The sequence below is a fragment of the Physella acuta genome, unplaced genomic scaffold (genome assembly GCF_028476545.2).
Source record: "Physella acuta isolate Inbredline_101_S28 unplaced genomic scaffold, ASM2847654v3 ptg001646l, whole genome shotgun sequence".
NCBI classification, from domain to species: domain Eukaryota; kingdom Metazoa; phylum Mollusca; class Gastropoda; family Physidae; genus Physella; species Physella acuta.
The window spans coordinates 139,286-153,663 of NW_026733160.1; the positions used below are offsets into that span (position 1 = coordinate 139,286).

Sequence of the window (14,378 nt, forward strand, 5' to 3'; positions counted from 1 at the left end):
AGGTACATAAAAACCCTTTCTAAAATAAAAAGTCGGGCTCTTAAAATGTAGTCAATTTTTTAAAATGTGAGATCCATGAACTTTATTGACGTTTCAGCATAGTTTTTTTTAACGTGGCAAATTCGGTCAAGGCAATTTCACATGCAATTTTATCAACACGCCTTAGCCCTAACGTTTTTTTTTTTTTTTTTTGCTTCAACCCAATGTTTGTGGTATAAATAGACGGCGATATCCTCACAAGCAAACAGAAGCAGCGGTTTAGAGAAGTCTCAAGTTCACGTGATACAGAACTACACAACTAAACAATGTCTTCTATTTTATTGACGGCTCTGTTGTTTGTAAATATCATGTTCACCTGTGGTAAGTACATTTGTATACAACTGCAAAACAAACGAGATGGAGATATTTATTTTTAATTATCTGTAAATTTTTTAGATAACAATTGCTTGTTTTTATTTCCACGTATACGAAGTATAGAGGAAGTATTGTAATCGTGCAAAAAATCGAAATCGATATTTTCACAAATCTTGACGTTTTACTCCTCCTAAGTCGGACAAATACTTTTTTGCGATTTTTCCGTATGTATGTATGTATGTGTGTGTATGTGTGTATGTGTGTATGTGTGTATGTGTGTATGTGTGTATGTTTATATGTGTGTATGTGTGTATGTGTGTATGTGTGTATGTGTGTATGTGCATGTGCATGTGTGTATGTGTGTGCATGTGTGTATGTGTGTATGTGTGCATGTGTGTATGTGTGTATGTGTGTATGAATGTATGTGTGTATGTGTGTATGCGTGTATGCGTGTTGGCGTGTTGTCGTATATGCGTGTATGCGTGTATGCGTGTATGCATGTATGCGTGTATGCGTGTATGCGTGCATGTGTGTATGTGTGTATGTATGTATGTATGTGTATGTGTATGCGCGTATGCGCTTATGGGCGATATGTGTGTATGTGTGTATGAGTGTGTGCGTGTATGCGTGTATGTGTGTATGTGTCTAGGTGTGTGTGTGTGTATGTGTGTATGTGTGTATAGGTGTATGTGTGTATGCGTGTATGCGTGTATGTGTGTATGTGTGTATGTATGTGTGTGTATGTGTGTATGTGTGTATAGGTGTATGTGTGTATGTGTGTATGTGTGTATGTGTGTATGTGTGTATGTATGTATGTATGTTTGTGTGTCTGTGTGTATGTGTGTATGTATGTGTATGTGTATGCGCTTATGGGCGATATGTGTGTATGCGTGTATGAATGTATGCGTGTATGCGTGTATGTGTGTATGTGTGTATGTGTGTATGTTGTATGTGTGTATGCGTGGTATGTGTGTATGTGTGTATGTGTGTATGTGTGTATGTGTGTATGTGTGTATGTGTGTATGTGTGTATGTGTGTATGTGTGTATGTGTATATGTGTGTATGTGTGTATGTGTGTATGTGTGTATTAGTGTATGTGTGTATGTGTATGTGTATGTGCCTGTGTGTATGTGTGTGCATGTGTGTATGTATGTATGTGTGCATGTGTGTATGTGTGTACCGTTATAGATAGGTTAATGAGATTTCGAATACAGGTATAATATTAAATTTGCAGTTGTGCATGAACTTTTCAGTGATTTCCGGTGTGTATGTGTGTATGTGTGTATGTATGTGTATGCGTATGCGCGTATGCGCTTATGGGCGATATGTGTGTATACGTGCATGAGTTTATGCGTGTATGCTTGTATTTGTGTATGTGTGTATGTTTATATTTGTGTATGTCTGTATGTGCATGTGCGTATGTGTGTATGTGTGTATGTGTATGTGTGTATGTGTGTATGTGTGTATGTGTGTATGTTGTATGTGTGTATGCGTGGTATGTGTGTATGTGTGTATGTGTGTATGTGTGTATGTGTGTATGTGTGTGTGTATGTGTGTATGTGTGTATGTGTGTATGTGTGTATGTGTGTATGTGTGTATGTGTGATTGTGTGTATGTGTGTATGTGTGATTGTGTGTATGTGTGATTGTGTGTATGTGTGTATGTGTGTATGTGTGTATGTGTGTATGTGTGTATGTGTGTATTTGTGTATGTGTGTATGTGTGTATGTGTGTATGTGTGTATGTGTGTATGAGTGTATGTGTGTATGTGTGTATGTGTATATGTTTGTATGTGTGTATGTGTGTATGTGTGTATGTTGTATGTGTGTATGTGTGTATGTGTGTATGTGTGTATGTGTGTATGTGTGTATGTGTGTATGTGTGTATGTGTGTATGTGTGTATGTGTGTATGTGTGTATGTGTGTATGTGTGTATGTGTGTATGTGTGTATGTGTGTATGTGTGTATGTGTGTATGTGTGTATGTGTGTATGTGTGTATGTGTGTATGTGTGTATGTGTGTATGTGTGTATGTGTGTATGTGTGTATGTGTGTATGTGTGTATGTGTGTATTTGTGTATGTGTGTATGTGTGTATGTGTGTATGTGTGTATGTGTGTATGTGTGTATGTGTGTATGTGTGTATGTGTGTATGTGTGTATGTGTGTATGTATGTGTGTATGTGTGTATGTGTGTATGCGTGCATTTTTGTATGTGTGTATGTGTGTATGTGTGTATGTGTGTATGTGTGTATGTGTGTATGTGTGTATGTGTGTATGTGTGTATGTGTGTATGTGTGTATGTGTGTATGTGTGTATGTGTGTATGTGTGTATGTGTGTATGTGTGTATGTGTGTATGTGTGTATGTGTGTATGTGTGTATGTGTGTATGTGTGTATGTGAGTATGTGTGTATGTGAGTATGTGAGTATGTGTGTATGTGTGTATGTGTATGTGTGTATGTGTGTATGTGTATGTGTGTATGTGTGTATGTGTGTATGTGTGTATGTGTGTATGTGTGTATGTGTGTATGTGTGTATGTGTGTATGTGTGTATGTGTGTATGTGTGTATGTGTGTATGTGTGTATGTGTGTATGTGTGTATGTGTGTATGCGTGTATGCGTGTATGCGTGTATGCGTGTATGAGTGTATGCGGGTATGCGTGTATGCGGGTATGCGTGTATGCATGTTTGCGTTTATGCGTGTATGTGTTTATGCGTGTATGTGTATATGTGTGTATGTGTGTATGTATGTGTATATGTATGCGCGTATGCGCTTATGGGCGATATGTGTGTATGCGTATATGAGTTTATGCGTGTATGCGTGTATTTGTGTATGTGTGTATGTGTGTATGTGTGCATGTGTGTATGTGTGTATGTGTGTATGTGTGTATCTGTATATGTGTGTATGTGTGTATGTGTGTATGTATATATGTGTGTATGTGTGTATGTGTGTATGTGTGTATGTGTGTATGTGTGTATATGTGTATGTGTGTATGTGTGTATGTGTGTATGTGTTTATGTTCGTATGTGTGTATGCGTGTATGTGTATGTGTGTATATGTGTATGTGTGTATGTGTGTATGTGTATGCGTGTATGTGTGTATGTGTGTATGTGTGTATGTGTGTATGTGTGTATGTGTGTATGTGTGTATGTGTGAATTTGTGTGTGTATGTGTGTATGTGTGTATGTGTGTATGTGTGTATGTGTGTATGTGTGTATGTGTGTATGTGTGTATGTGTGTATGTGTGTATATGTGTATGTGTGTATGTGTGTATGTGTGTACTTGTGTACGTGTGTATGTGTGTATGTTTGTATGTAATTATGTGTGTATGTGTGTATGTGTGTATGTGTGTATGTGTGTATTTTTGAATGTGTATATGTGTGTGATTGTCTTTCGACGCGATAACTTGAGTACCGTTATAGCTAGGTTAATGAGATTTCGTATACAGCTATAATATTAAATTTGCAGTTGCGCATGAACTTTTTAGTGATTTCCGGTAACCAGAAGTTGAACTTATTCTGCTCTTAATTTTTCATAAGCGTGTGACTTGATTATTATTTTAGATAGATAAATTAAATTTGAAATGTTAGTAAAAGTTCACTTTCTCTCCTTTTTGTCGAATTCTAAGTAATTTCTGATGTTCGTAAGTAGTAATTTACGCTCTTTCCAATTTCTCAATATGAATTTATAAAGTATTAATATTCCGAACTATTATTCAGATATTTTTAGCCGTTCTCTTCATGCGCAATTATTTTATCACGAGATACTTTTTTAGTTTTAAAAGTTTATGAAATTAAAAATGGTGTTGTCCTTCCCAGTAGTGTTATTTAATAATACCGGAGAAAGTTTAAGGGAGATCACTCCCAATTTTTTTCATTTATAAATTTGATAATAATTTCGCTTAAAAAAACAATATTACAAATGTCAATCATTTCTAAAAATTAACTTATGCCCAAACACCGCGGTATACAATTATTCGCTTGTTAACGTCATTGTCGACGGACAGAGGAAAAACATTTGTCATTTTCTTTTAATCTTTATATGTAAGAACAGAATGATCAGTACAGTCTTTATTTCTGTTCCATAGTTAGAGTTCGATTATCATCTCACGGAACCAAACTCAAGAATTTTGTAAGCTAAAATCGATCAGCCGTCCAGAAATAGGTTGCTTTAGGTAGAAGTATTTTCTTCATGTATAAGTAACCAACCTAACTGTTCCTTGACATCATCTTCAAAAAAGTTTTTTTAAATAACTTTTTTAACCAATCACTTTCTTATGAATAGTCTTTGTCTGTTTCAGGTTCTGGGCCATATGATTTGTTCCTTCGAATGCACTTTCAATGTATTTTACGACATACATGTCGGCAACAAACTTCATTATTGCCTGTTTTATGTTCTGTGCCATTATATTTGTTTACCACAATATCATCCTTCATTTACTTCTGGATAAGATTCGCTACACTTAGCAAGGTAGAAGTTTATGGGGTTTTAGAGATGTTTGTTTTCCTATGATGCGTTGCTGTCTCTAGCTAATGTACTTCATTAGACCAGTGACCGAGCTTGAAACTAGCTAATTGTAAATTACTTCAGTTTTAATTCAATTTCTATTTTTAACAAAAGCGTATACATTTATGACTTTAGAGGGCTGCCGTTTTCTTTCCGTTTTAGAAACTATATTTAAACGTTAAAATGCATAACATATTTTGTTTAAGTTAATTTTTTAAAATTCTACCAGTGAACGCTTAAACCTAGTTTTCTATTTAGTTGTGTATATGTTAATTTGTAAGTAATGTGTTTACACAAACATCGATAAAAAGCCCTACCTGTTTTCAATTATTGGCTCTGTCCAAGTAATTTAAATAAACTAACACATATTGAATAATAAGTTACCGATTATTACAATAATACAACTTGTTGTACACAATTTCAGTTTTATGTTTTATTTTTATTTTTTTGCAATTAATAAATAGATTTCTTTGGAAATAATTTACAATGAAGAAATTGAATAAGAAATGATTAATCGAATGCTGTTGTGCTTGAAGTGTATAAAAAGAAAGTATTTCTTGATTAATTTAGTTTTCCAAATTTCATTGGTTTATTTTAATATATTTCAGGGCTTGACATTTCACTAGAAAGAGAATATTATATGGAGGGTAAAGATTTATTTTGTGGCAAGTTACATTGTGTGGAGAACACAAGAGAAGATAATGAAATATCAGCTCTTGTCAACATGTCAGTCTATAGGATCAGTGAATTAGAGGGGAAAATTGTGTTGGCGTGTGTATCAGAATCAGAATCAAGAGTTCGAGATTATAAAGTAATTGGATCAAAAGTTGAAGGAAAGTTTTCAAAAGTGTTTGGAGAATTGACCGTATCATTTACAAAACGTTCTGATTGTTTTAGTACAGTGTTTGGATGTGATGTGTATTACACAAATAAAAGGGGTCTCATTGAGATGAAAGAAAATAAAACCAAACCTGTTGACCAAGACAATTTTAAGCCACTGATGTTAATGACCTTAGAGGCTAAAACTCCAGAGTTTGATAAAACAATTGATAGAATGTCTGAGTTTCTAAAAACATTTAAATATTCTGATAAGTTAAACAGAGCTGACTTGAAGATGAATTTACAGTTTTTAACAGATGACAAACGTTCTAACCTTAGTTATCACAAAACAGAATTAACAAAGGAGAAGGGTGATGAAACTCTGGTTAACCTTACTAATGCGATGGAAAGTAGATTCAATAGCTTGTTATCTGCCCAAGGATCTACAATTCAGAGACTTGAAAATCAAATGAACAACGTTTATAACAGATTGAACACCTTAAATAACACAAATCAAGAGCTCACGCATTTTAAATACAACTTCACTGAAAGCTATCTAAAGACAATTGAACAGATACAAGCGAACAATAACACACTTGAAAAACAAAATAGGTCGGTACAAAATGTAACAAATCTATACATTGTTTTACAAAAACAACTGGATAAACTGAATAATAGTGTGGTTAATGTATCATTCGATGTTCAAACTTTGTCTCAAAGGTTAAATAAAAGTGAAATTTTAACAAAAACCATGCAAGTTTTCAAAAAAGATTTACTAAATTTAACTAACGAAATGTTAAAAAATAGCACAGCGATATTGGAACGTCACAATATAAGCATTCAACAACTGGATGAAAGCAACAAATTACAGTCAGAGACACAGTTAAAGACACTGAAGGATTTACAAACAGCTGTATCACTACTAAACAAAACAGACATTGATATAGACGCCCATTTGGAGGAGATAAAATGTACCAGCATGAACGATCGTATTTTCTCGGACATGACAGAGGCTGGAGTAGATGTTAACAGGACATTGTGTGATAACAAGACTGACAGTGGAGGATGGATTATTATACAGGTTATTTTGTCATTTAAAACATTGTTAGACATTTACCAAATAAGTTTTTTCCGATATTTTTTTCTAACAATTTTGATGTATTTACATCTTTTAACACAAATGTATGATACTAAATTATAGACGCTTAGCTACGGTCTAAAGAAAAAAAAAAGTAATATTTGAACTATATACCGAGCTTTTTGTTTGGCTATTTGAAATTAATATGATTATAATAGATTATATCGACGTTTAAAACACCAGCTAAAGTTTTATTGTAGTCTGGTAGGGCGCTGGTCAATATTTTAATTGGTTGACCTAAAGTTATGTGTTTTATTTTACAGCAGTATTTTTAACATAACTCAATGTTTTGGGGATTGTGATGTGAAAGCTGATTCGTAGTCTAGTTTATTGTTCTTCTTGATAAAAGTTTTTATTTTAAAATAAAAGAGAAAATCAGACTATGTGATAGACAACGACAATGTTCAGTGTAAATTTACTTTTAAAAATCTGATTGTGAAAAATATACTTAGTGTTGTATGTACAAAAATTGCGATTTATTTGGTTTCAATATTTAACACAAGCAAAAGTTAAAGCAAGTGTGTTATCCCAAAAACATTTTAGCTGTCTAATACACAAAGTGTTGGAAATGTTTAGAGAGTTAATATGAAAATATTAAGTATAATAAACTAACGACTGATTTGATTTTAAGTAAATTGTTTGTTGTATGATATAACTAGAGATCTTAATTAATCTCAAAGATAATTAAACCTTGGAATAAATCAAATGAACTCAGTAACCGTATGTTTACCACCGCCGTCATTTTAAACAGAAGCTTTAAAACTTTATATAAGAATATTTATTATTTCTTACAGAGACGTCTCAAAGGTGATGTAAACTTTACAAGAACTTGGAACGATTATAAAAACGGATTTGGTTCAACATCTGGAGACTTTTGGATCGGAAATGATGTAATTTCAAAGTTGACAGATTTGGTAAGGAAATATTGGCTGCTTAAAACCCTGCATGGAAACTGAATTTTGTACTAGAACATCACGAAATAACACTGAGTAATGTGTTTTAGGGGAGTATTAAGGTGATTGTACCATACACACTTCAAGATAAACATGCTATCACTTAATTTCTAATTCTTAAAACAATCACTTTATGTGATACATGTATACACTAGTTTGTTAGTTTAGTTATATGATAACTGTTTCACAAAACATGGGCTCGTTTCAACATCATTTTCTCAGTTTGACAATAATTTCTTCTGCGTGATTTCCAAAAACGTATCTACTTTAAAATTTAGTACTTTTATTAACGATTAAATTTAGTGTAAAAACTAATATGACACGCGAGATTACGTATGAAACACGCATTTTTGATTGAGTGATTTTGTATTTTACATCTCTACTGACACAACTTGCACGTATACAACTGTTAAAGACCGTCTATTAACAAATAAAAACATTATTTTACTATCGATAAACAAATGTCTTTTCCAATACTTCGCAAGAGATAACATTATCTATTTTATTATATTATTTGAATTGCAAATAAAATACACTTATTTATTTTTTAATATCTCATCTCTAGAAATAATGTTACAATTTTAGTGGTCTTGAGCTAGTTTCATATGTCATGGCAAAGATGAGGATAGAATGTTACAGCTCCCGCTCTTCCACCCCTCTTTAACTATCCTCAAGTCATTACCCCCCTATCATTTCCTCAGATTAACTACCCCTGTAAATTACTCCCCATTCAACATAAAACTGCAATAGGACACTCACCTATTTTATAATTCAACGGACACCAGTACATAGAGTGTATAAAATGGTTAGCGATATGTAAAGCTTAGGGTTATGAATAGGAGATGGACAGGAATGGTAAAATGTTGTAATTCAAAGGAGAGGATAGTAATTACGGAACTAGGGTAATACATTTTAGAGAAGAGGGTATTATTGACTAGCAGTGAATAACTGATTCGGTAAGTGAAGGATATTGTACTACAATTGGCATTCATACGTTCGTTTGATCTAGATATTTCTTGGAAGAAAATATATTGATGTGTTATTATCATTGCGGAACTAGAAAAAAAAGGATCCCCCTCAAAAAGTTTTTTGTAGCCTGCTTCAATTAATTTTAAATTATCTATTTCCTGAGTAATTTAAAAAAATGTCAATGAGATGTGTAACTATACTGAGATAACAAACCAGATACTCTAATGTCCAAACTAATTTTGGGCCTAATGTAATCGTGTTTTATAATTAAAAAAAAATACTGTAACATAACATGCCGTTTGGGAGATATTTACAAGGTAGTTGGAGTGATGCATATGGTATTTGAAATAAATAGATAAATAAGTAAATAAATACATAACATACATTGGGTTTAAAGCATGTTGGTTAAAGAAAAGTGGTCAAATGCTGGTTTAGAACATTTTACCAATAATCGAGGGTGAAAATTATAACATATAGTAGAATAGTCGAAAATAAAGTAGGTTTAAGTGGATTTCATCCCATTTCGTACAATAAACATCTACGTATATAACTCTCTTCATGGGGGACCATTCGGGACAAGACGTAGACGCACGCCAACCCCCCCCCCCCCTCTCTCCATGCATACCCAACAGACCATGTCGCTACCTGCCCCACCCTACCAGTCGCGTGATTTGTTTACAATCGTAGAGCCCGGTCGAATTATTTACGGCTATTAAGGGCAGATAATTTATGGTTTAAACGATTTAAAAATAAGGGGAGGTAATAACAAGCTTTGCTTGATCTTTTCATTGTCTTCTGTAAACTATCGTCACGGATGGCTGTACAATACTAGATATAATAGGGAAAAAAAACACAAACAAATCAAAGCTGATGTTCTGGGGCATGGTAAGGTCGTTGGGGGGGGGGGGGGGGGGGTAGTGTTCCGAACAGGTTGGAGTGTTAGTGATTGAGTGGGAGGGGATAACGTGTGGTGCTTCTGTGTCGATGTGCATAGTCGTAGCTAAGATTATTTGACTGCTTAGTACCGACATGTTTTGGGTGGGTAGGCGTGAAGCTATAATGATGTTTGGGGATACGGTGGAGTTTTAAAGGTCAAAAATTGGATAACAGTGTTCTCATGAAAGAATTTGAATAGTTTCGTACATGTTAATAAAGGTAAGCAAAACCTTTTTAAGGATGACTTTCAGGATATTCGACTTCATGTGAAAAGAGGTGGGGGTCTAGGGGAAGTGGGGAGATAGACGGATGGGGTCATGGGGTCATGTAAGCTGTGGACCAATGGAAAGTCGATATAAAATACTATTAAATTAGTGTTAAAACATCATTATAATGTTTGTTTGAATGTTATGTTAATAAAACCGATTAAAAAAGGAGCAATAGAAACCATATTTATACAGAATAAATAGTACGAAAAGATATGGGGCACGAAGGTTGTAGGGATGGGGTCATGGGGGAACGAGGGTTGTAGGGGTGGGGTCATGGGGCCAAAAACGTCAGAAAGGGGAGGGATTGGTGAGATACCAGAGGCGGTGATGCGTATCTAAATGGTTGTAATCAACAAACTCGGAAGATGAGAGTTAAATATAAATTAACCAACCGTAACCCTTATACATTCGAGGTTGTAAACTAGTTTAGTATTAAGCCGCCGTAGAGGTTGTATACTGATAGAGAAAATAAATACGATGCTCTTTTAGACAGGCTCTGCATTCCTACCATAATGTAGGCTACAACTTGACCTAAATGCATTGCTGAGGTGGAGATAAAATAAATAAAATTCAAGAATTGGACGATGAAGACATATGACAAATATGAGCGGAAGAATGTATTGAATCTGGCTAAAACTGTTAATGGGCTGTTGAAAAAGGAGATAAATAGATGGATGGATAATATAAGCTGCAAATGTGGAGATACGTAGTGAATGCAAAGTCTTGAAATTTCTGCTATTAATATAGCATACAATTGTTTACAGTTACTAATACATTCATGTTGATAATTTTATCTAATCTTCATATCGATTGGACTATGCGTCTGGTGTACACATGTCACTGAAATGCACATTTAAATCATCAGTCATGGCATTGAATATTTAAAATACATTTAAATGGACCTAGATTAAGTAACGTGCTATTTTAATGGCGAATGCATCCTAATGTATTTTGTTGAGTTTTTACATTTTACAAAACAATAGCTAAATAACGAAACAAATACTATACATCTTCACTTGATATGACGAAGGTGCATTTACTGCACATACAGTATGTTAATAGATGAATAAATTAACATAGCGTGTTTTATTTTTATGGGGAAAAAAGCTAAGTGTCTTGATCCGTTGATTTCAGAAGTGTTTATTAGATAACCGATTTACAGATTAGTTAGATATTTTAGGAAGGGTAACACAGTTTATACAATAAAGATCGTGGTTATGTAACGAACCTTGAAGAATAGTGTAATGCAGTCAGCAGGGTATTTACCACTGCCATTTCTTCCTCTACCGGTTTTATCAATAGTTCTATTCCACACCCTCCCGCCTGTCCTCACCTTATTTATATTAACTCCATCACACAACATACATATAGAGGTACAAATAAGATACGTTGTAAGATTTAGAATTAGGGCTATTGAACATATCAAAAGAAGGAAAAGTACATAAGTAATATATATTGTAAGGGAGATGGGTTTATTAACTGCGAGCTTGTTACAACGGCAGGCAATGTAAGGTGATTAATTGAAAAGGAGGGAGTTCTAGAAAAGCCATACGTAAATTGAATATAAATAGAATTTCTTGTAAGGGAATATATTTTTCAGTTGCAATGTAAGCAGGCAATAGATAATGTAATATTTCCTTTGTCAACAGACGTCTTTTGTTTTAATGATGGGGTAGATACAGGAACTATCAAAACAAGTTTATTCAATATTTTTTTTACAAAGAAAGTTTTCAAGCAGTGTGTGTATTATTGTAATAATGTGTTTTGGAAAATTGTGTATATTGTTTATAGATTTTCGTTACGTTTTTTAATCGATATGTATAATTATCATATAGTATAGAGGGATCAATACTTACAATATTTCAAACACAATGCAATATCTAAATATTTCTATTTTTTTGTCTAACACAGGGTTATAATGAACTCAGATTTGACATGAAGTATAAAGGTAAAGACTACTACGCTGTGTACAGAGGTTTTAAGGTAGAAAATGAAGCAGCAAAGTATAAGATGAGCTACACGTCATTCAGTGGTGGGAATGGTGGAGACTACTTTAGTCGTCACAAGGGCATGAAGTTTACAACCATTGACTCTGAAAACGATGTGTGGTCACGTGGCAACTGTGCTGTAGACATGAGTAGAGGTGGTTGGTGGTATGAGGCTTGTCACTGGGTTAACGTCAACGGTGAATGGGCGAGTCGTGTTGTTGATAAAGGAATTCATTGGGCTGGCATTACAGGCTGGTCTGACTCTCTAGACTTTGTTGAGATGAAACTTCGTCAAATGTAAACAACCCGAAAACAATGCTATGGTAAAATAATAGATATACAGTAGACAAATTATTTATATAAACATCAGAAACATTTCATGTATTAAAATAAATAGATGTAAACATTTCACTAAGGAAATATTTTCTTGATGGTGAGTATACATAAGAAGTTTAAAATTAACGAACATTAAACCAAACATTTTATTTAAAAAATGATTTTAAAAACTACAACAGAGTTTGTTTTACTATCATGATGTAATAAAGCCATGTATACGCTCATCTGGAATTGAAATTCCTCATAGATTGACTGTGTGTGTGTTAGCCATTAAAACAGGTAAAAAACGACTATGATGGTGTCATTTATTTCTTGCATATTCATAACTAGACTAGTAGTGTAGTTGTCATCTACCACTATATCTTTAATTAGACATTCACTCGGATCGTGTGAAGTTTAACTCTAATAACGTGTGTAATGTTTGTGCAATTTTTTCAATAATATTTTTTCGCATAGTTTTTTGAAAGATGTATATATGCCACCTAACATCGCATAAAGTAGAAAGTAACTGTTAATTTGGGATATGTAAGGCTTTGTATTATAAATGTGAACATTTAAGTAAATCCTATGTTTAAGTAGTTAATATTTTATCTAGTGTATCTATTATTGAGCATGTTTGTTTATGAAGAAAGTCTCCTATCACATATAAGTACATATTAGTACAAAATAAAAGTTTTAATTCTGAATATGTTTGTATTACTGAGATTGGAATATTCTTTTATTATCGTTTTCAAGGTATATAACCATACTCTCACAAATCAAGTGGGTAATTTTAATTGTTATCTCCCGTGAACAATTTAGTGTCGTTTGTGTTCCATACCATAGGCTAGAGAAATTTCCAATTACCTAATTTTATAATTGTATTTGATTAGTATGTTTACATGGACACAATTAATGGAAAGCAATTATATGCATTTATATACATCTTTATTATATCGCTCACTTAATTTTAATATCAAGCCTTCCTTTTGTAGTTTAGGAAATTGTTTGTTTTATATATTTACTAATAAATCCATTTATATAACTTATGATATATGTGTTATTTTATTTTATTTGTTTTGTTTTTTTTTTTCGTTTTTTTTTAACACATAATAAAATTTTCTGAATTATCAAACATATAATAGCTGTCGTTATTTTGTAATGTGATAAAGACAATAAGGACCAAGGCTAGTGCGTAAATGAGTCAACACAGCTACGGTGGTACTTTACTCACGTTATGGAACATTGACTACGTTTTTCATGCTTATGTCGAGATTATAGAAAAATGTAAACTCTATATGATAAGATACATCAATAACTTTATTAACTTAATGTTTCCATTTCTATCAGTATTTTGTCATACAAGAAACAACTGCTGATGTGGTCTGTAAATCCTGTAAGCTTGTCAGTTCCTCTAACGTGAATGTTTTCAATACAGGTCAGACCTTCCGACACCAGACCACTGCTGACAAGATTTTACCTTAATGTTATTTTTGGTATTAGCTCCAGTATTAACTTTATTTTTTTATCTCTGGTCCTAGCTAAAAGTTGATTTTAGCATCGTGCTTTATTACTTTTCAGAATTCCCTTTAACAATTTAGATGGTGTATAATGAGCTTAAAACGGCAATGCCCGTGTGTTAGAAATGAGAGATTAGCTTGTATTCTGAAGACGTGTGTATGTGTGTGTTCCCAGAGTATTGCTGCCATCAAAGACATTTGTATGTGTGTGTTCCCAGAGTATTGCTGCCATCAAAGACATTTGTATGTATGTGTTCCCAGAGTATTGCTGCCATCAAAGACATTTGTAGGCTGTCACGGTAGGGGGAGCGTGACTGGGTAAAATGGGATACGAAGGTTCTATACGGCGTCAAACGTACAGACAAGGGGAGGCTACTGGAGAAATATTTGTGGCACGGCTTAAATGTAAACCACTCAAGGCGATAGATTCCTGGTCTAGATCTTTCGAGTTTACCTGTTCTAGAAGTTGAGTGCTCGAGTAGAAAATGTACCGCAGGATATCCAGTTTTTTTCTAACTAATCTAAGAACAGTCACGCTTTATATATAATAAATACATAAAAACGTTTATAATTACAAGCTTTTATAAATGCACTAAAAAGAAGAAAATAATACA

At 33.6% G+C, this 14,378-nt stretch overlaps 1 protein-coding gene across 1 annotated transcript; it reads left to right on the top strand.

Moving 5' to 3' along the window:
- Positions 1-248: 248 nt before the first annotated feature.
- Positions 249-13,293, top strand: LOC131929535 (angiopoietin-related protein 2-like). The gene is made up of 4 exons (XM_059285787.1): positions 249-360; positions 5,466-6,757; positions 7,609-7,728; positions 11,853-13,293. The coding sequence occupies exons 1-4, from the start codon at positions 306-308 to the stop codon at positions 12,228-12,230; spliced, it is 1,845 nt and encodes a 614-aa protein (XP_059141770.1). The 5' UTR covers positions 249-305; the 3' UTR covers positions 12,231-13,293.
- Positions 13,294-14,378: the final 1,085 nt, after the last annotated feature.